Source organism: Leptopilina heterotoma, unplaced genomic scaffold (genome assembly GCF_015476425.1).
Source record: "Leptopilina heterotoma isolate Lh14 unplaced genomic scaffold, ASM1547642v1 Lhet_169, whole genome shotgun sequence".
Lineage (NCBI taxonomy): Eukaryota > Metazoa > Arthropoda > Insecta > Hymenoptera > Figitidae > Leptopilina > Leptopilina heterotoma.
In genome coordinates, this window is record NW_025110885.1 from 693,877 (window position 1) to 713,446 (window position 19,570).

General features: G+C 28.5%; 5 protein-coding genes across 8 annotated transcripts; 3 read left to right on the plus strand and 2 right to left on the minus strand.

Annotated features, from left to right (window-relative positions):
* Nucleotides 1-23: 23 nt before the first annotated feature.
* LOC122499548 lies at nucleotides 24-6,314 on the minus strand. The gene is made up of 4 exons (XM_043607968.1): nucleotides 5,984-6,314; nucleotides 4,765-5,160; nucleotides 4,605-4,688; nucleotides 24-4,293 (listed from the first exon to the last, which is right to left on the minus strand). Exons 1-4 carry the CDS (start codon nucleotides 6,002-6,004, stop codon nucleotides 2,332-2,334), a joined length of 2,463 nt encoding a protein of 820 aa, XP_043463903.1. The 5' UTR covers nucleotides 6,005-6,314; the 3' UTR covers nucleotides 24-2,331.
* Nucleotides 6,315-6,675: 361 nt separating this feature from the next.
* LOC122499557 (NHP2-like protein 1 homolog) lies at nucleotides 6,676-7,589 on the plus strand. The gene is made up of 2 exons (XM_043607984.1): nucleotides 6,676-6,847; nucleotides 7,151-7,589. The coding sequence occupies exons 1-2, from the start codon at nucleotides 6,845-6,847 to the stop codon at nucleotides 7,529-7,531; spliced, it is 384 nt and encodes a 127-aa protein (XP_043463919.1). The 5' UTR covers nucleotides 6,676-6,844; the 3' UTR covers nucleotides 7,532-7,589.
* A 196-nt stretch (nucleotides 7,590-7,785) lies between these two features.
* LOC122499555 (chitobiosyldiphosphodolichol beta-mannosyltransferase) lies at nucleotides 7,786-10,776 on the minus strand. The gene is made up of 6 exons (XM_043607979.1): nucleotides 10,322-10,776; nucleotides 9,856-10,198; nucleotides 9,423-9,673; nucleotides 9,131-9,304; nucleotides 8,481-8,595; nucleotides 7,786-8,408 (listed from the first exon to the last, which is right to left on the minus strand). Exons 1-6 carry the CDS (start codon nucleotides 10,611-10,613, stop codon nucleotides 8,198-8,200), a joined length of 1,386 nt encoding a protein of 461 aa, XP_043463914.1. The 5' UTR covers nucleotides 10,614-10,776; the 3' UTR covers nucleotides 7,786-8,197.
* A 177-nt stretch (nucleotides 10,777-10,953) lies between these two features.
* Nucleotides 10,954-14,390, plus strand: LOC122499554 (folliculin). Its single transcript, XM_043607977.1, has 8 exons — nucleotides 10,954-11,142; nucleotides 11,508-11,906; nucleotides 11,986-12,091; nucleotides 12,184-12,458; nucleotides 12,575-12,687; nucleotides 12,802-13,119; nucleotides 13,190-13,424; nucleotides 13,736-14,390. Exons 2-8 carry the CDS (start codon nucleotides 11,602-11,604, stop codon nucleotides 13,875-13,877), a joined length of 1,494 nt encoding a protein of 497 aa, XP_043463912.1. The 5' UTR covers nucleotides 10,954-11,142; nucleotides 11,508-11,601; the 3' UTR covers nucleotides 13,878-14,390.
* A 669-nt stretch (nucleotides 14,391-15,059) lies between these two features.
* Nucleotides 15,060-19,346, plus strand: LOC122499556. Of its 4 annotated transcripts, none has more exons than XM_043607981.1 (4): nucleotides 15,060-15,203; nucleotides 16,416-16,701; nucleotides 17,215-17,412; nucleotides 17,574-19,346. In XM_043607981.1, exons 2-4 carry the CDS (start codon nucleotides 16,450-16,452, stop codon nucleotides 17,814-17,816), a joined length of 693 nt encoding a protein of 230 aa, XP_043463916.1. In that variant the 5' UTR covers nucleotides 15,060-15,203; nucleotides 16,416-16,449; the 3' UTR covers nucleotides 17,817-19,346. The 4 variants fall into 4 exon arrangements, with proteins under 4 accessions (XP_043463916.1, XP_043463918.1, XP_043463915.1 ...); XM_043607980.1 differs by lacking the exon at nucleotides 15,060-15,203 and adding an exon at nucleotides 15,292-16,279; XM_043607982.1 differs by lacking the exon at nucleotides 15,060-15,203 and adding an exon at nucleotides 15,292-16,044.
* Nucleotides 19,347-19,570: the final 224 nt, after the last annotated feature.

Consider the following 19,570-nt stretch of genomic DNA (forward strand, 5'->3'; position numbering starts at 1 on the left):
ATATAAAAAATTTGAAATTCAAATTCAAATGAAAAAATTCAAATTAGGCGTATACCTAATTTAAATGCGTATATTGTACATAATTCAATATATATATACACGTCGAATATGTAAACAATAATTTCTGCTCTACTTTATGTATATATTACAACAATACATTCACTGTTTTATTATATAATAATAATAATAATAATAATAATAATAATAAGAATAATAATAATTAAAACTCGCTTCTTTTTAAATAACTCTACTTTTCTTTCTATAGAATCAATTATTTGTCATATATGTATATTATATTACAACGGCGAAGATATATTATTTGATGATTTTTACTTTTTATATTATTATATATTTCTAGCAAGTTGCAAGTCGACTTTTAATACAATTATTATCGACACCATTTAGAGATGGATTGTTCATTAATTTCGACAAATAAATATTTCACGTATGGCATAATAAAAACATGTAATAAGTATGATTTTCAAATATGTCAATCAATAGTTTACTTCATTAATAATTAATTAATTTACTTCATCTAAAAAATAAAAAATAAAACAAATAATAAATATTAACAGTAATAATAATAAATAGCAGTAAAAAAGTAAAAATTAAAATAAATGAGAATTTTTAATTTTGTTTAAAATATAACCTCTAAATCCATCTCTTTGTTTTAAAAAATAATTTCCATTTAAACTGAAAAAATAATAATAAATAATTTTTCCTTATCGTCACGCAGTTTGCAGAATCTATTATTTAACACTTTTAGAAGGAAAATATTGATGTCATTTGTAACTTAAAAACTATTTTTCTTTACAGTTATTAAAAACATTTTCACATTTTCTTTTTTGTCTATATGTAGGAAGAAAGAGTTCACTTTTTATCAAAATAAATGTAATATTGTCTGCTCTAAGCAAGTTAGGCAATTTCCTGAGGAACATCCAGTTCATACAGAGTTATTATTAATAATGATACTAAAATTTAATCAATTATTATTTAAATTAAATAATACCTTTTGCTATTGCATATTTCATTGTTACATTGTATTTGGCATCGTGTATTTAGGAAAAAATGAGACATAAAAATTCACTTCTTGGAAGTTACTGATTAAAATATATTCCAATTGGAATTAATATTCAAACACAATATTTAAATAATTAAAAACTTATTTAATGTTCTTTTTTAATTAAAAAACAGTGAAGTCTGCAAAAAATGGCAAAACCACACAAAACTCAAGTCAAATTTTAAGAGCGACCTCTTGAAGTTAGGTTTATATCAATCACGACAGAAGTACCAACCCAAAAGTTTTTACTTTTTACCAAATTATAAATTAATGGCGCTAAATTCAAATGTCGAATACAAATTTTTCATTCTTTTCCACAAGTATTAAATAGATAAAAATATTGTCACGATTTATATTGTGAGCAAATTAATTTAATACTGTATTTTAATATGTGCTCATTTTTTAAGAGTGATAAAAAAATCATAGATAAAATGCTAAATTAATAGAAAACTAATTCAACTGTCAGTGTTAAGAAAAGTTTAAGGAATAAATTTTTCTATCATCAGGCTCTGCACTTGATAATTATTTTTTAAAAAGTAGCAATAAATAGATTTAAGACTACTGTCTTAAATCTATTATTTGTGAAAATAATTGAACAATAAATTACAGAATTTATGATTATTGAAGAAAATAAATAAAAAAATTTTTATTTCAACTATTTACGGATTTAAAGTAGTGAGAATTCTCCAAAAAAAAAGAAAAAAGTAGCTTTTAGTGGCAAAAATCTAAAAAAGTATTCAAATAGTAGCAAATCGTAAAAAAGTAATTAATAGTAAGTTTTAGTAAATGAGTAAAAAAAGTAGTTAATTTTAAAAAAGAGTTTTAGTAGAAGAGTGCAAAGCCTATAACATTCATACTCTATTTCTATTATAAAAAAAATTAAAATCCATTAATTATTAAAACAATTTTCCAAAAAAAAAATGATTTCCAAAATCGTCAAATTTTCAATTTCAATTAGAAGTAGTTACTTTTTAAGTTACTAAAAACTATGTTTTTCGTAACATAATTGCAAAAATGAAATTATCACATTGTTATTTATCTTCTGCAAAATTTAGTGAATGCAGAACTCTAGTTTTAAAATGAGTCTAAAAAATACGATTAACAATAGTATAATAATAAAATTATTATTCTATTATTTTCAGAGAAAAAGAATTCTTTAAACTCACTTTATAGTTAATAAATTATTTTAAATACTTTGTATTATATAAATAATATTAACGGGCAAATTTTAAGAAACTAATGAAAATTAACCTTTCGCGAAAATTCCAATATTACGTCGTTGAATCTGATTTTGATGGAATTTTTTGATTCTGAAGACGTTTGTGATCTTTCCTGTATTTCTCGATGGTTAAATCAGCACCAGTCATGCTTGCCAATCTCAATGCAACAGGATCAAGACTTGCTGTCAATTTTAAATACGTCTCCTCCATTTCCTTTGTCACTTTCACTTCGTAATGATTATCGGCAGTTGAATTTCCTATCGAAATATTAGCAACTTGATAATGATCGGCGAGGGGGGAATTTTCCTTCGAATTCCTCTTCAAATCACTCAAATCTTTTTCCTCGTCACTACTCGGATCGAATATGATGAGATCTTTTTCTTTCTTCTCAGAATTCTTTGCGACATTGTCAACAACGACAACTTGCTCTTTAATCGCCAGCGATTCATTTCTTGAAAATTGATTAAAATGTTTCGTGTCTATTGACAATTTATCCGATTGATTTGATTGTTTGTCAAGTTGCACTGAAGATTTCACCCAATCGGCGACTCTTTGAAGATGAACATTGTCAGGTGATAAAATTGATGAATTCTCTTCGCTACTTGTTGACACAGTTCTTCCTGATCGACACGAACTTGTCGTATGAACTAGTGCAGTATTTGGAAAGGTAACTGAATTCTCAGTGAGAATTGGTTGTTGATAATTTCCCACATTGTCTAAAAGAATATTATTCGATTTACCAGTTACTCTCATTACACTACTTCTTGGACCAGTTGTTCGTTCCGATTTACCAGCTTGAAGATCAATATTGCAATTTTTCTTCTCTTGTTTGGAAAGACATTTATTTGTCGATTGCATGTCACTGGAAATACTGGATGGATCTGAAGTGGAAAAAATAATACTATCACTGCTGAAACTCGGACTCACTGTACTTTCGGGCCTAATTTCATTTGTCAATTCATCAACGCTTGCCACTTTAATAAGAGTCAATTGAGTTGGTTTTGCTTCCTTCGTCTTTGATTTATTATGTTTCCAAACTCTATCGTTAATCACATCAATGTGCGTATCTTTACCGGTTCGTGTTCGACGATCATCATTTGAATGATTAAAATCATGAAAATCTGACTTTGTCCAACTGCTTTTCCAAAGACGATCATTTATTATTTCAACTTGTGCAGCATGTCCACCTAATGAAGCTTTCTCAATGTCACTCCATTGATTATGTTTCTTGGATAATTTCATCTGATCAGCCTTTTCCTCTAGTTTATCATCAGAATTTTCCGTTGACAAAAGTTTCGTCTCGGCAGTTATATTCAATGAATTTTGTTGTTTCATTGTATTCTTCGAATTGGAATAACTTTTCGTTCCACCAAATAAACGATTTGTCGATTTGGTATTATCAAATTTTTGATTATTTTTACTCTCGGCAACTTCATTCACATAATGATAAATAGCATTTTTTGAATTATCACTGTTTTGTTGTGTTCTTATTTTACTAAATGTTTTTGAACAATCATTAACAACGGGAAATATTGAATGTGAATAGGAATCTCGAATTTGATTATAATGCAATTTAGAGGTACGATCATTTTTATAATAATCCGGTTTTTCTGTTTTATCATCACTGCTCCGAGATGAATCCTGTCTTGTTTGACATTCGTTGCATGTATTGAAAACATTTACAGTTTGCACCTCGGTATTGACTTTTAAAACGCTTCTATGACAAGTACATGTATCACAATGTCTGGCGAAAATTCTCTCCTTTTCACGATCCTCAAGAACTTTTGCCATTATTGCTGCCGAGACAATGTCAACAGGCGGTTTTGGATCATCATCTGAACTTGAGCTATCACTTTTTGAAATACTCGCTCTTGTTACATTGTAAACCATTGCAGTTGGTGGAAATGTTGATATCGGAACAGTTATACTTTTAACGTCACTTTGTTTCGGTTCGGAAATCGGTCCTTTTTGGGCAATGTAGGTTCTCACTTTGGCTTGCACTTCGGATGGTAACTGAAAAAAAATTGTCGTTTCATTAATCTTGTAATTAATGTTTAATGTTTTCGAGGAATTCAATTAAAATTGTATTAAAAATAATTGAAATCCTGAGAAAAATTTTATTATTTAGGAAAATAATTGAATTATTTTTAAAGTAAATGAAAATATTCTTTAGATTTAGGGAAAAAGTCAAAATTCTGTCTAGAAATTAGAAAAGTCGTGGAAAAACAAAATCAAACTTTTGTGGCAATCCAACTTGTTGAAATTTTTAAAAATTATTAAATTAAATTTTTTAAAAAATTAATTTTGAAAAAATGTCAACCCACCGACTCGTATTTTTGACCTATGAAATTCGAAGGTTTGCACTGCAGCAATTGAATAGCTAAGTTAACATCATTCCTATATTTTTCCTGTAAAGCAGAAAATTTAATTAATTTCACTTAATAAGAAATCTTGAAAAAAGGAAAAATGAATAAAAGAACTTACATTATCCTGCGTTAAACGATGAATAGTGTAGTTTGCATCTGCTAATCTATGGGATAGAGTTGCTATGTCCTTTGTAAAGGCACCTTTCTCAGTCTCACATTTATCAACGATTCTCAAGAGTTTATCCTCTAGATTCTGATTCACTTTTTGCACCCTCTTATGAGCCTCGTAAAGTCTTGCATACTTGTCCTGCCAAATGAGCATCTCATCTTTCAATGAGGCCATTTCACCATTTGGAAATTTGTCAGCTTCATTTAAAAATTGTGTTTCCATTGTTACAATGTGACTATCCCGTTCCATTAAACGTTGCCGAAGATTTTCAATTTCCGCATGTAAATGCATATCACTGAGTCTTCTCTCGTTTTTAATGCATCGAGAGCAAGCACAACCGCATTCCTAAAACAAAACAATAATTACCTTCTTGTCATTTATTCACTTACATAATTTTTAATAATTTTCATCACGTACGATTATTGATGAAATATAAATGAATAAGGAAAAAAAACAGATCTCAATTATTGTATTTATTATTACGAAATTTTTCCTTTTCCCTGTTTACATAAGATTTCATTAAAAATTTAATTACTATTTTCTTTTCAAAAAATAAAACTGAAAAAGTCTGGACAATTTTTATTGTAATCTTAAAAGCTATTTGTAGACAAAAAAGGAAAATTCCCCCGTTCAAGGAAGAAAAAATTTCTGATAACTAACTAAAAAAAAACAAGATAAAACTTATTTTAAAAAATACTCGCAAAAATTGATAAATAAAATTCTAATCTTTATTTACTTTGTCATTACTTTTCAAGTCCAGAAAAATTTATTCAAGACATATTTATAAAGAAAATGTGCCATTTATGAGTAAGTTTTATTTCATTGTCATCGTGTAAAATAAGTAATAAATTTTTCTTATCAAATGTTAAAATCTCTAACATATTGCAGAACTAAAAGTATATATTTATGTCTCGTAAGAGATATAAATCTACTTCAAACGAAAATCAAACATATTTCTTGCAAAAGACTTTAATCTCAATTATTAATCTTTCTACATTGAAAACAGAAAGAAAGGTGATACCTTTTAATAGATAGTTTTAAATAGATTTCTATAGATTAACATCATTAACATAAATGGATATCGAATGTAAACGATATCATAACAAGAAGAGTTAGTTTTAAAGGGATTGAAAAGGAATAATAAAATAATTCAAAAAAAAAGACTTACCTTGCATTTGCTAGCCATCATAAATGTTTAGAATTACTTTATAAATATTGAAAAAATATATAAGTCTTTTAAATGCTAGACTTTTAAGCCTCATAACCCTTGAGTTTTAAATCAGCAAAAGTTGCACACCAGATAATTTGTTATCACTATCGCACACTGTTTCTTCTCCAATTAGATACAATTTATCATCACGACATAACTATCACTAAAGACTATCTTCAACTCTAATTGTAATGTTAATAAATTTCCCGAAAAACTATAAATTCTTCAAAGCGAACTGACTATACTGCTGACATCAGCTGTGTGTCAGAGACATTCTGACAAAAATCAACGATTGCAGCGCCACCTACACTAATAATAAACATGCGCGCAAATTATTTTCGAATATTTACCCGAAATAGGATAAAATGTCATTATTTTTAATTTTGTTGAAAATTTACATAATTACCCTAAAAATTATATACTTTTAATTAAATGTCAAAAATTGGAAAGAAACGGAAAGAACGTATTGTCAAGTTACCGTTACATACGCAGGATGTATTTGTTCAGCGGGAAATTCAAATATTAAATTGTAACCAATCAGAATTGCTGACACAACTGGACACATTCAAAAAGTGACCAATCAAATTTTTTTGCTCTGTTTTACGCATTATGTAAAAAGGTTACAATCCAATTTCCCCACCCTGTTTTCATTTCACTTCTTCGCGCTTTGCATGCCTTTTCATTATTCACATTTGTTAAACGTTGTGTAAACGTTTAAAATCTTATTTTTCCGTTCCTCAGTGAAGCGATTTTCGAATTTAATCGCTGAGAGGTTTTAATTCTCTGAGACATACAGCGAGTTTATCGAGTAAAACAAAAATGGTGAGTAACAAACAAATTTTCATTGAAATAATTACGATTGTTGAATAGTCGATACTTTTGAGGTTATGTTTTCCACGTGTCCGGTACTTTTCATAAATATACTTCTTACCTTTAAATAATCTAAATTAATATTTAATCATTAAAATTATTAATTACAAATTCTAAACTTTTGATAAATAATGACCACTACAAAAAAAATGTATTTTAATCGATTGCATGACGATTAAAATACATTTCTGCTTAAAATTTTTCTGCTAACCCTGAAATTGTAACATAATTAAAAACAATTTCTTTTCTTTTTAGACTGAAGAAATTAACCCGAAGGCGTACCCTTTGGCTGATGCTACATTGACGGCGAAGATATTAAATTTGGTACAGCAGGCCATGAATTATAAACAACTTCGTAAAGGAGCGAACGAAGCAACAAAAACATTGAATCGCGGACTTTCGGAATTTATTGTAATGGCAGCTGATGCGCAGCCTTTGGAAATTTTATTGCACTTACCACTTCTCTGTGAAGACAAGAACGTTCCTTACGTTTTCGTTCGTAGTAAACAAGCCCTTGGACGTGCCTGCGGAGTATCCCGACCAGTTGTTGCTTGCTCCGTAACAGTGAACGAAGGTTCCCAGTTGAAGCCTCAAATAACAGCGATTCAACAAGAAATTGAACGACTTCTAGTTTAAATTTCTCTGTACCTGACATACAATTAACATTTCATCAATATAAGTTCTTTTTACATTATTTACTTCTTTTTTCTCAAAAAAAAATTTTTTTTTTGTACATTTAGAAATTGTCAGCATTAATCATTTTTTACAAAATATATATTTGTAAATAAATATTCTTTAATAAATTTGATTCTTTTATTTTAAGTCAAAAGACTTGTAATTGGGAAAATAATTAGGAAGCTAGGATAATTATAATTATAACAGACGTTAAATTTCGTTCTGCAGTGTGTATTTTGATTCGTAATTTCTAATTTCAAGTGTTTTCATATCCAACTAGTCTAATATTTTATAAAATTACAAATATATCTTTATATATTAAATTTGAGACTAGTAAAGTCGTTTGGTCTAATTTTTGATGATAAATCGTCTTTGAGACGTTATCATAATAAACACTTTTTAAGATTTTTTTTAACGTAATAATTCAAAAATAAAAAAAAAACGCCAAATGCGTTACCAAAAAGGAAAAAATATTTGGAATGTAAAATTGACTTAAGAAAAAATTGAAATTCTTTTTTTGTTAACGTAAAGAAATTCTAACTTAAATCGAAACTTAACGTATTAGATGAGAAAAGATGGGATTTAAAAACCTGAGGAATAGAGTATTGCAGTCTTTTCAGATTTTCATCACTTGAAGCAAGGTAATACGATGACTGACCAATTGCCATGCCATCTAATCAGTCGGAACTTTTCCAATTGTTGTTTGAATCTACTCGATTTTGCCTTTTGTATTTCGTCATTGGGAAAATTCTTGAACCACATTTTCAATTGTTCTGACAATTCGTTTTCATCAGAAAATACCAAACTGTTTTCATCGTGTTGAATTAATTCATCCAAACTGAAAGAGAAACATTCTTTGTAGATTATAAATCGAAATTATGGAAATATGTTTATGAATTTAAATTCTTACGATTCAAAATTGTAGGCAAGAACAGGAAGTCCACAGCCAAACATGTCGACCACCTTCATTGGTAAATCCAAACCACTTGATGATGTGTGGAGACAAACTCCTAAATCTGCACTACCTGAAAGGAAGATGTCAAATTAAGTGAATTTCACCATTTATCTAATAAAAAATAATTTTTTCAATCCACAACTTTCGAACGTTTAAATGAAATAATTTTTATTAAAAGTATTTATAAACTTTTTAAATAATTTAATTATTTCCAAGAATTGTATTGTTTATGAAAATAATTGAATTCTTTTGAAGAATTTCTTTGAATTTTTTTTAAATAATAATCTTTAATAATTTTAATTTAATTTTATGAACAATTTCTTTCAAGTTTCTAAAATAATCGTGTTTCTAAATAATTGAAATTAAACATTTAATTATTGATTTTTATTAAAATTTTTAGAAAAACGGATATAAAAATCGTCAAACAATAATAATTAATTATGTACTTAATAAGTGAATTTTTTAAATTTTGATTATGAAATTATTCAAAAATTTATATTTGAAAATAAAACTTTTGTAATTTGCAAAATAATAATAAAAAATTGAATATCACATTCCGCGTGTAACTTTTGCTATTAATTAATAATTGACAATCTATAACTTACCTAAGATTTTGGGATAATCTTCATTTTCAAGCCAAGGTGTAATAACTGTTACATTTTGCCAGTTTTTCCTCTCGATTAAAGCGATATAAAAATCTTTCAATGGTCCCTTTCCAGTAATCACACACAACAATTTTGGAAGTTGCATATCGTTTTCTATGCAAGATGCTTCATAATCTGTAAATAAAAACAATATAATTACAATTATTACAAATTTATGAAAATTATAACAAATAGAATAAATATAAATTAACATTGGGAAAATATTAATTTTTATTTAACTACTAAGCGTTACCTTCAAGAGCATTTAGAAGTATTGAAAAATCTTCGTCTTCCGTCCAACTGGTACTAGAAACCAGTAAAGCTGGTCTATCCGAACGCATTTGAATTTCACCATTAGGTAAAGTTTCCGTAAATAATGTACATGTATCATTCTCTCCTCGGAATATTTCATAATCTTCGCCCAATATTAAAAAAAGTGCGTGCTTCTCTTCCACTGAGATCGGTCGGAAACGTTCTGGTGGACGATCGTACAAAACATTCGCTCTGAAAATTAAAAGAAAAATTACTTTAAAATATTAAAATGAAATTAATGAAATGAATAAAATTAATAAAATTAAAATATTAAATATGTTACAATTAAAGTGAAAATAAATTATCAATCAATATGTTACAATAATATATATTTTTTTTCAATACTAAAATATTTGAAAATTAGAAATTCTTACTCTATGCCCCATTTAGTTTGCAAATCATTTTTCATTGCCTTGGTGACACAAAAATTATAATCAGCTTGCCTGCCGAAAAACGATTCAATAAATTTTGCAAGCTTGACCAAAAAATGCTTGCGACCCAGACTCATGGCCATTATCGAATAAGCATAATTATGCCAATCAATGACAAATTTCACATTCGAAAGAAAGCAGAAAATCCAGCATATTAGAATCGTTGGTATGGCAGGAGGATTTTGTAACATCAAATGAGACGAACGACATTTAGTAAGCAAAGTATATGAAAGATTCACAGATTGCCAAATAACTTTTACTGCGTACGAAACAAGACGTGTTACTTCTGAAAATAACAAATAGAAAACAATGAAACGATTTGACGATAATTGAAAAATCCAATTAAGGAATCCAAATATAGATTTTATAACTATTATAATTATATAATATTAAATCTAATTTTAATTACTATTTTGCAAATCTGGTGGCGATGTAAGATAATCGATTTTAACATTTGGAAATTCGGAAAATATTTTCAAATGTGATGAACCGGGATAACCTATAAGATGTACTGCAAAATTTTCTTTCGCGAATGAAATTGCATGATATTGCATTCGTGGACTTCTTCCAATATCTCCGAAAACAACAATGCAGATACTATTCTCTTCTTTTCGATTTCTCAGCCATACCCAACAGAAAATACTCGAAAATACCAGAAGCACGAATGTAAACACAATTACAAAAAATAACATTGTACTCATTACAAAGCAAGAAACTAAATAATTCAATGAAGTTTGACACAAAATGAATCAATTTTGTTGCGAACAAAAATATTTTAAAGAATAACTAAAGAGTAAAGGAGAAAAAACCATTTTTTCCGAAAAAGTAAGTTTACTTTAACAAATTCGTGTCAACGAGTAACGACACCGGTAATAAGTATTGGGTAGGTTAATTGATGACGTGGAAGGTTATTCGTAACTTCCCAACCCTGTAAAAATTTGTAAACGCGCCTGAACGCCTTAAGTTCAATGCGATAAACAAAGAAAGAAATACAATAAATTGGTCTTTTTCTATACTGAAATTTTCTCTTTTTGTTGACAATCTATGTATAATTTAATGCAAATTGAATTGCAGACGACTCTTTTTGATGTTGTTGAAAATGTAGGCTTTGTTATTTATCGTGAAAACGTCATGTGTCATTAGTCTTTATTTTTGTTTGTCACGTGAGAAAGCTGATAAACTCAAGTCCCCTAGTGGTCATTATTTCACCCGATTTTAATTAGTACAAAGGCAAGTTCTTCACATTTTTCAACGAAATATTTATTAAAACATTCGTCTACATCTTATAAAAACATATCCCTTTAAAATCCACCAAATCCACAAGTTATTTATTTATTATTTCTTGTTAACTTTCCATTTTTATCACCATTTCCTAACTTTTAAAAACGTAACAAAGTAAATAAAACTCTAATAACTTTGCAAATTCAAAAGAAAACGACAATTAAATCTAACTCTTAAATTATTAATTAACTCTTCAATTACAATTTTTGAAAATTTATTTATTTCTAAACATACTTGTTTAGAATTTCCGAATGTTGGATATTTTTATTTATTATTTTCTAAGAAACAAACTTTATAATTTACAAATGTTTCAGGTAATGTTAAAACCAAAGAAACGTCGAAAAAATATTCAGGCTCAGCCTTGAGTTTCGAGAATTATTGAAACTATTCCGTCTAATAGCAAAAGAAATGAATGCAGCAATAGCTCTTTGCAGTTTCTGTGAAATGCATGGACCAAAAATCATATTCACCACACAAACATATAAAAATAATGATAATCAAAATGTGGAAAAACTTAAATTTTACGGACCAAAGGAAATTTTTACAAAAAATTCATCTCCTCAATCTGAAGTGCAACAAGATTGTGGAGGTTGTCATAGTTTAGGTGACTTAAAATATTTGAGTAATGAACACGAAACGAGAACATCATTTCTATCGGCACAACAATCATTATTGATTGATATTGATAATTTATTGAAACATGCTTGTATTAGGTATAAATTTCAGCTTAATTTAAAATTTATTTAAAATTCTTATTACTTGCATTATAAAGAATGTAATACGTTTTCTTAGGAGTTTAAGTTGCGAGGTACACCCAGGAAAGGAAGGTGTTTGTTATTTTGGAGACGATAATCGAGGACATGTTTTAAGTCACACATTTACCCTGAAGGATGCTCAAGTAATTGAAAATCATTTTTTTTCCTCATCAAAACAACATAGTTAAGAAACAGTAATTATTTCTTTTTTTCTGTTTGAAAACTTTGTTTTCAGGCAAGAGGTTTTAGACGTTGGTGTAGTTTCATTGTTTTTATGCGTGATAAACAATTCCTGTTGAATATGTGGCCTTTTCTTGTCGATAATTTGAAGGAAGTGATACGAGAATTACAAGACTATGCCGAGAGAAACTACAATATTGAAGAAGCCGAATGTCCACAAAGAGCCGTTCGTCTTTCAAATGCCAATAATGGAACCTCGTCACAAGCGAACGCGAATAAATATCCTAGAACTCTCACTAAAATTACAAACGAAAAACACGTTTATGTCAGGTACGATTTGAAATCAAAATATTCGAAAAATTCAAGATAATAGTTAAAAAAGTTAATATAGATTTTAAATAAATTTTAATCCAATTATTTAAAAATGAAACAAAATTATTTTGCAGAATTCATATGTGGCTAGTGTGGATTCTGAGTGCTGGAGCAAGACATTTTGTTGAAGTTTTACCATTCAGTCTGCTCGACGATAAAATGAATTTTAATCTCAAAGATAATATAGGTAAATTTTAATTCTAATATCACGTGAACATTGAATAATTATTTGTGTAAAAATTCGAAAAAAAGCCTAAATTAACAAATATTGTTTTTTTCAATTGACAATTGTATATTTTAGGAGGTCCTACTGGATATATGTTATTCAATGCCAAGTTACCAGTGACTTTAAATTTAGACTTAGACGTTCCTCAAATTGATGAAGTTACGAATACGTGTCCAACGACAATTTTACGTAACTTAAGGGAAGTTCTTGGAAGGGAACAATTTAGGCAAATTTTATTCGCCGTACTCACTGGCGTACAAGTATTAGTTCGAGGTCCAAAATTGCCAACTCTCAAATCTTTATACAGTCTTTGCTCTCTTGTACCGAAAGCATGTCGAAGAGTACAAATACAAGCTGTTCAATATTTAGATTCTAATGTTTGCAATTTCATTGGTATGTTCAATATTTCAAATTTCTCCTTAAAAATTTGCTAGATTTTATTATTTCTTTCTTCAATTTACAGGTGTGGATACTACAATTGCGGTTCCATTGCCTTGTTCTCATGTATGTCGACTTGATATAATTCCTCCTGAGCATAGGACGGAAAATTCTCAATCACACGTTATCAGATGGACAGGAGTGTTACCACCGAAACTACCGACACTTTTAATTAAAATGGAAAAGTCCATTGAGAACGAAAATCTCACGGACTCGGTTTTAAGATCTCATTTTGCAGCTTTACAAGAGGAATGGGCAAAGTGAGTTTAAATTAGTAAAAAAGAATTCAAATTTATCTAAGAAAGATCTATTACAGGGTTGCCACTGGTCAGGGAAAGTAGAATTGATCAGTGAAATCAAGGAAAGTCAAAGATTTTCATTAAAAGTACTGAAACAAATTAAATTTTTAGAATTCATTAGAAAATTCTGAATTTTGGAGTCTTTTTTGTTTGCCTTATAAACTATGAAATTACCACGAATTCTAATAAAAAAAACTTCAATTTTTTCTATTTATGACAACCCTGTATTGAGAAACTATTATAATCTTCTTTCATAATTATTATAATTGCAGTATTGCGAAAGTACTTCATACAATGAGAGGAAGAGGCTGTAGAGGAGATCTTCCCGGATTAATGTTGAGCTTGGGCGCGGGACCACAAGATCAAAAACTACTGGATGTATGGTCAATGGGATTACCTTCAAATCCAGCATAATGCGCAAAATTTTTTCTTTTTTGTATAAATGTATAGTCTATTCAGTTAAGGTTGTGTTTATTATAGCAAATATTATTGAAAAAATAATTTTTTGCAGTAGCTTGAATGAATGATTATGATAAGCACAAAAAAAATTAATGCTCTAAAAATGTAGCTTATAAGAAATTAGCTTCTCAATTTGTGATTTTAAAATCTATTTTGATATGTAATGTAAATCTAGTTCCTTCTCAAAAAAAAGTATCAAATGAAAGTGAGAAACAAAAGTATACGTAAAAAGCAAAAATTAAATTAAAAACATGTGTAATATGGAAAAATGGCTAATATTAGTTTGAATTTTAAATTAATTCTTTAAGGAGATAATATTTTCAATTTTAAAAGAATTTTTAAACATAGAAAATTTTTACTAGAAAGAATGTTGGAAATGTGGGAAAAAATTGTTAATATGAAGAGTATTCTATTCTGTAATTTAGTGTGTTCAAAACTTGTTATAAGAATTTGTTTCTACTTAGTAGATTTAAAAATAAAAGTTTGCAAAATAAATGAATAAATTCATTACTTAATAGCAATCATGACAATCACTTAATCAATTCGTAAATTTTGAGGTTATGTTAACGTTAAATGGAACATTTTCTATTGTATACATTTGATATAATAGACCTAATTTTTAATTAGTTCCTTTCGTTTTTTAAAAAAGAATCACATACCTTAAATAAAATTGTATTCAATAGAAAACTGCAACTTTGTATCGTTTTCCAATAGCCGGGGAGAATGCAATAACTTCGAACTTCTTGATTCACTTGGCACGCATCTTGTACACCTAAAGGAAACTTTTGTTAATACTTCGAACACTTAACAACTAGTTATTAATGGAATTAACAACTAGTATTTACTAATAAATGCTACGACTAAACATCATTTAAATCAAACGAAACACTTGTCAACATTCTTCATAAAGCAACTAACTTCAGACAGATCTTACTTCAGATTCGTTCTTACACAGGGTTGGGTAGTTAAAATTCGAAAGTCACGTGGTGATAATTCCATTAACGTGAGTTATCTACATTTAAACAGAGATACCCTGACTTAACTATCAGGTAGAAATGTCAAATAGCACGTAATATACTGTAAAGATCGTTAAATGTTTATTTTTAATTTACGTATGACGTATCACGTATGCCAATCGACAAAATAACGAAATCATCAAAAACCTCTCCCTGTTCATGTATAAAAATCAGAAAATTTACAAAAATAACACACATGTCTCACTTCAACATATGGTGTTTTAGTTTATTAAAGTGAGATGTAAATATTTATTTTCACAAAAAGGTGCAAAATTAACAATTTTTATTATTATTTAATAATCCAATATATTCAAAATTCTCCACTTTCATCCGACTTTCAAGTGTATGAAGTGTATTAACTAGGGTTGTGAGTGATGAAACGTTTCATTGAAACAATGAAACTTTCATTTGAAAGTTTCAATGTTTCATAAGCGAAAGTTTCATTAATTTCATGAAACATTGAAGAACCAATAATTAAGCTTTATTTGCACATGCGCAGTTGTCAGTTTAGGTTAGATAATCTCTAGAAATTTTAGGTTAGTTCGAAACAATTTAATGAAAATTTTTTGTTTACATCCGAAAACACGAGAGTAGTTATGTTAATATTAACTAAAAATTACCTGAAATATTACCTCTAACGAGTGACTTAAAATTAAATTATTAATATATTTTTTAATTATTTATTTTATTTATAAAAATTAAAGAAAGATATTAAAGTAAGTAATAATACTTCATGTTTTTGACAACAAAATATGCGTTAATTATTATACTTTCTTGCATTGAATTTGAAATTTCCCGCTTAAAACTTGAAACTTTGAAATGTTTCATGAAGCAATGAAACTTTCATGAAACATTTCATTTTCCAAAGTTTCATGAAACTTCACAACCCTAGTATTAACTGTGTCGCACCTAACCTTAATTCATTATTATTTTTCTCTTATTTTGTCTAATTATAACTCAAAACTGTCACAAATATAAACAAAGTTTCCCCATAGAACAAAATTTGCACAAAGAAATATAAAGATACGAATTAAAATTTTCTTTTTTCTGTCACTAAATAAGAGAAAAAAATTTTATTGAGTGGATCATCTATATATATAATTACAGTACGCTGACGCAGGTCATCACACACAACAATGAAAAAACCATTGTTTGTGTGAATACTCACATTTTTTTTTTAAAACCAAGTGCAAAGTAAACAAGTTCTTTTTTTTCCAGTTTGAACAAAAAGAGAATAAAAAAAATTTTTTTTTGTTGCACAGCATCTTATGGATCTATTGTGTATTCCGTCTGTGTTCACTTATCTGTGAAATTATCTCGTCATTGATTTCATTTCACCTGGTAAAGTGTCCCAGAATCCATCGAGACAATTGTCGCATTGTGCCAAAAACAAAAAAGAAAAAAAAAATTTGTGATTTATTGAGTGCGCATTAAAAAGAAGAATTTGAAGTGATCTTTTTTCTTTTCTTTTTCTCAGGTAAACGAAACGAGAATTTAAAAAATTTGCAAATATGCCTGAAAGTAGTGCTGTTTATCAACCGACAACAGTGGGTTATGCCTATGATAATGGAAGGGATCCTCGTATCACCAGTGGTTTAAGGAGCAGTTTTTCCAGACTATTTTCACGACATAAATTTAGCTCGAGAAAATGGCTCGAGTGGCTTCTTTTGTCTGTTTCGTTTTGCATTTTTGTCGCTGGCCTGACAGAATTGATTGTCCATCTAGCCTCTGACGATGATTCAACAATGAACAAAGCTCAGGATGTAATTAGAGAAACTATTTATAAATTTTTCTTTATTTACTTGCATAATAGTATCGAGTTGAAAAAAACAATTTATATCGATTCATTTATTTTTTCTATCTAAGATCAGGATTGCCACAAAAATTTAATTTTGTTTTTTTGTTTTTTATTGTAGTTCAAGAATTAAGTTATTTAAAAACAAATCATTGTCAGAAACAGAAAAAATTGTAGGTTTTTTATTAGAATTCGTGGTAATTTCATAGTTTATGAGGTAAACAAAAAATACACAAATATTCAGAGTTTTCTTATGAATTTTAAAAATTCAATTTTTTCCAGTACTTTTACTAAAAATCCTTGACTTTTCACTGATTTTCCTGACCAATTCTACTTTCCCTGACTTGTGGCAAACCTGAAGATTATATAAAAGAAGAGATGATTTATTTTTCTGATGTATTTATTTTTGTCAAATTTTTTGTGTAAATTTTTATATTTTAGTTTGATTTTAAGTTTATTTAGAGTAATTTTTTGCTTTTAGACGGAGAAGAAGACGCCGCCAGTGAAAGATGCGACGACGGAAGTTGAGGAACACGTGGGAAGTGGTTCGAGTGGATCATTGGCAGTGGGAGCAACAATGATGTTTTTTGGATTATTTTTGGGTATTGCTTGGGTGTGGCTTCGATTTTTCCGACGAAGCAAATCTCCAAGGGGGGGATTGAGTGGTGGTGGTGGTCAGGTATGGTGTTTTATTTGCCATTTTTCTTATTATATTTTTCGCTTTTCTACCGCATAAACGCAAATTATAGAATGTTTTTGCTTATTATTTTATCGCCATGCATCTCAAAACCCACTTTGTTCGATCCTTTACTTTATTTTTTTGTACGCGTTGCTATTAAGATGTTGGGCGGTTTGAATCCATCCACTGACTTGCTGGTGGGTTCCACTTCGCAGTACGGACCAGTGCTCACGGAATTGCCGAGTCAAATAAAACTCAAGTCATCGGAGGCACGAGAGACGCCGGTCACATTACCATTGTCGGATCAGGAGGAGGAGACGCATACACTTATGCAAGAACCATCATCGCCACCGACAGCATCAGGTGGCAATAATGTCGTCATCACCAGTCAAATACCAGGATGAGTGATGGTTCCATATTGCAAAACAAACGTCAAGTATACATAAAAGAAAACTTATTTTTTTCTCTCAAAGAGAGGCCACCGGGCACCACCGGGCACTGATTATTTTTTTCCGCAGTTTGCAATGCTGCTTCCTTTAACTTATATAGAAAAGTAGATTCAAACTTCAAAAAAAAGACTTGAAGTTTGAATTTGTCGAAAAATCTTCATCAGGAGCATTAATTCTATGTAAAGAGAAAAATTTACATAACTTCTGCTCAATATAGTTCTTAGGCCATTAGATCATTCGTTCAGAATTATTATAGATATTAGATATCTGATTTTCTTATAAATATTCTCCATATTTCACACAATAAAAACATAATTCGATTTTTAGTTAGAAGCTATTTTAGGAGTTTCTCATTTATGGGACAGTGATTAGCTTGCAATGTCTTGTTATAAAAGTGAAAAATAATTGAGACGACAAATACCATTACTCTTAATAATGAAGCATAGACAATCGACAAAGTTCTGCAAGACAAAGTTAGGTTGTACAGATGAAATACTTCCCCTTTCGATTAATATTATGTTTGAATATTTTTAGTTTTGTAATGCAGATTCTTTTGTCATTGTCTTATCTCTTTCATGCAATTTTCCTTTCAATTTGCACACAGTGCACTCTATATAATAATAATAATTTTAGCTTCGAATTTTTTAGAATTTAAGAATGCCTACATACATCACAATTACCGAGAGCTTTCATTCGCTGACTCTCAAAACCCTGACGTGAATATTAATTTTCTATAAATTATAACACGACAGTTTTTATTTATTTTTTACTTAAATTCATGTTTTTAAAACATGAAAAAGTTTCTAATTTTCAAATTGGATTCTTTAGTAACTTTTTTTATATTAATAAAAAAATTTATTTAAATTTTAGTACGTTTTTTTATTTAGTTTGTGGCCGACTTTATTTCTAGAAATAAAAATTGAGTTCCGCTGTCGATTGCCCAAACTGTTTATATAAATTGACTGAGTATTTTTTATTCTTTTATTGTAGAATTCTTAAGATTTACTTTTCATTCATATTTCGTTAAATTAAAATTTCAATGATAAGACATATTAATACAATAATTTATCCACAGCTTTTTACAACTGTGCGATCTCCCCCCCACATGACTATACAAGATTTTTCTACTCCACAATTTTTCGCACCTTCTACAATTGAAAAAAATGCCTAAACTAATTTTCTTTTCCTTTTTCTTACTAACTAACGAAAAATTTTCATCTAATTTTTAAACTTGAATCAGATTCGTACGTCCACAAATGATTTTTTTAACTCCGTCCAAACAACGATTTTATAAAAGAGAGAAAACTTGCGAATATCTCTCGACAATTATTTGTAAAATCATTAAATTTTCATTTATAATCTATAAACATTATATATATCTTCAAAATATTTATAAGAATTGTCACATTTTTTCCAGTAAAAAAACTATGAGGATTAATCATAATTCAAAAATCTATTGTAATAAATTGCACAATATTTCACATATATATTCTTCAGGGTTGCCACAAAAAATTAATTTCCTTTTTCCCTGAACCAAAAGAATATTCTGATTCTCAAATTTAAACCTTTTAAAATTCAATAACTTTTAAGAATATTATTATAAAATTTTTCAAAAACAAAAATTTAATTATTTACAAACATTTTAATAAAATCCTTCACAAGAATTCAATTATTTTAATAAAAAATAAAATTCTTCACGGGATTTCAAT

What these genes read in the sequence shown, in the direction of transcription:
- LOC122499555 (XM_043607979.1), bottom strand. Translation starts at nt 10,613, where the DNA reads ATGAGTACAATGTTATTTTTTGTAATTGTGTTTACATTCGTGCTTCTG. An exon ending in GCCACCAGATTTGCAAAATA is followed by an intron (nt 10,199 to 10,321) that starts GTAATTAAAATT and finishes TGTTATTTTCAG; the next exon opens with AAGTAACACGTCTTGTTTCG. An exon ending in ACTTCTAAATGCTCTTGAAG is followed by an intron (nt 9,305 to 9,422) that starts GTAACGCTTAGT and finishes TTTTATTTACAG; the next exon opens with ATTATGAAGCATCTTGCATA.
- LOC122499556 (XM_043607981.1), top strand. Translation starts at nt 16,450, where the DNA reads ATGCCTGAAAGTAGTGCTGTTTATCAACCGACAACAGTGGGTTATGCC. An exon ending in CAATGAACAAAGCTCAGGAT is followed by an intron (nt 16,702 to 17,214) that starts GTAATTAGAGAA and finishes TTTTGCTTTTAG; the next exon opens with ACGGAGAAGAAGACGCCGCC. An exon ending in TGAGTGGTGGTGGTGGTCAG is followed by an intron (nt 17,413 to 17,573) that starts GTATGGTGTTTT and finishes GTTGCTATTAAG; the next exon opens with ATGTTGGGCGGTTTGAATCC.
- LOC122499554 (XM_043607977.1), top strand. Translation starts at nt 11,602, where the DNA reads ATGAATGCAGCAATAGCTCTTTGCAGTTTCTGTGAAATGCATGGACCA. An exon ending in TAATCTCAAAGATAATATAG is followed by an intron (nt 12,688 to 12,801) that starts GTAAATTTTAAT and finishes TGTATATTTTAG; the next exon opens with GAGGTCCTACTGGATATATG. An exon ending in TTACAAGAGGAATGGGCAAA is followed by an intron (nt 13,425 to 13,735) that starts GTGAGTTTAAAT and finishes TTATAATTGCAG; the next exon opens with TATTGCGAAAGTACTTCATA.
- LOC122499548 (XM_043607968.1), bottom strand. Translation starts at nt 6,004, where the DNA reads ATGATGGCTAGCAAATGCAAG. An exon ending in TGATGGCTAGCAAATGCAAG is followed by an intron (nt 5,161 to 5,983) that starts GTAAGTCTTTTT and finishes GTTTTGTTTTAG; the next exon opens with GAATGCGGTTGTGCTTGCTC. An exon ending in ATCGTTTAACGCAGGATAAT is followed by an intron (nt 4,689 to 4,764) that starts GTAAGTTCTTTT and finishes TCTGCTTTACAG; the next exon opens with GAAAAATATAGGAATGATGT.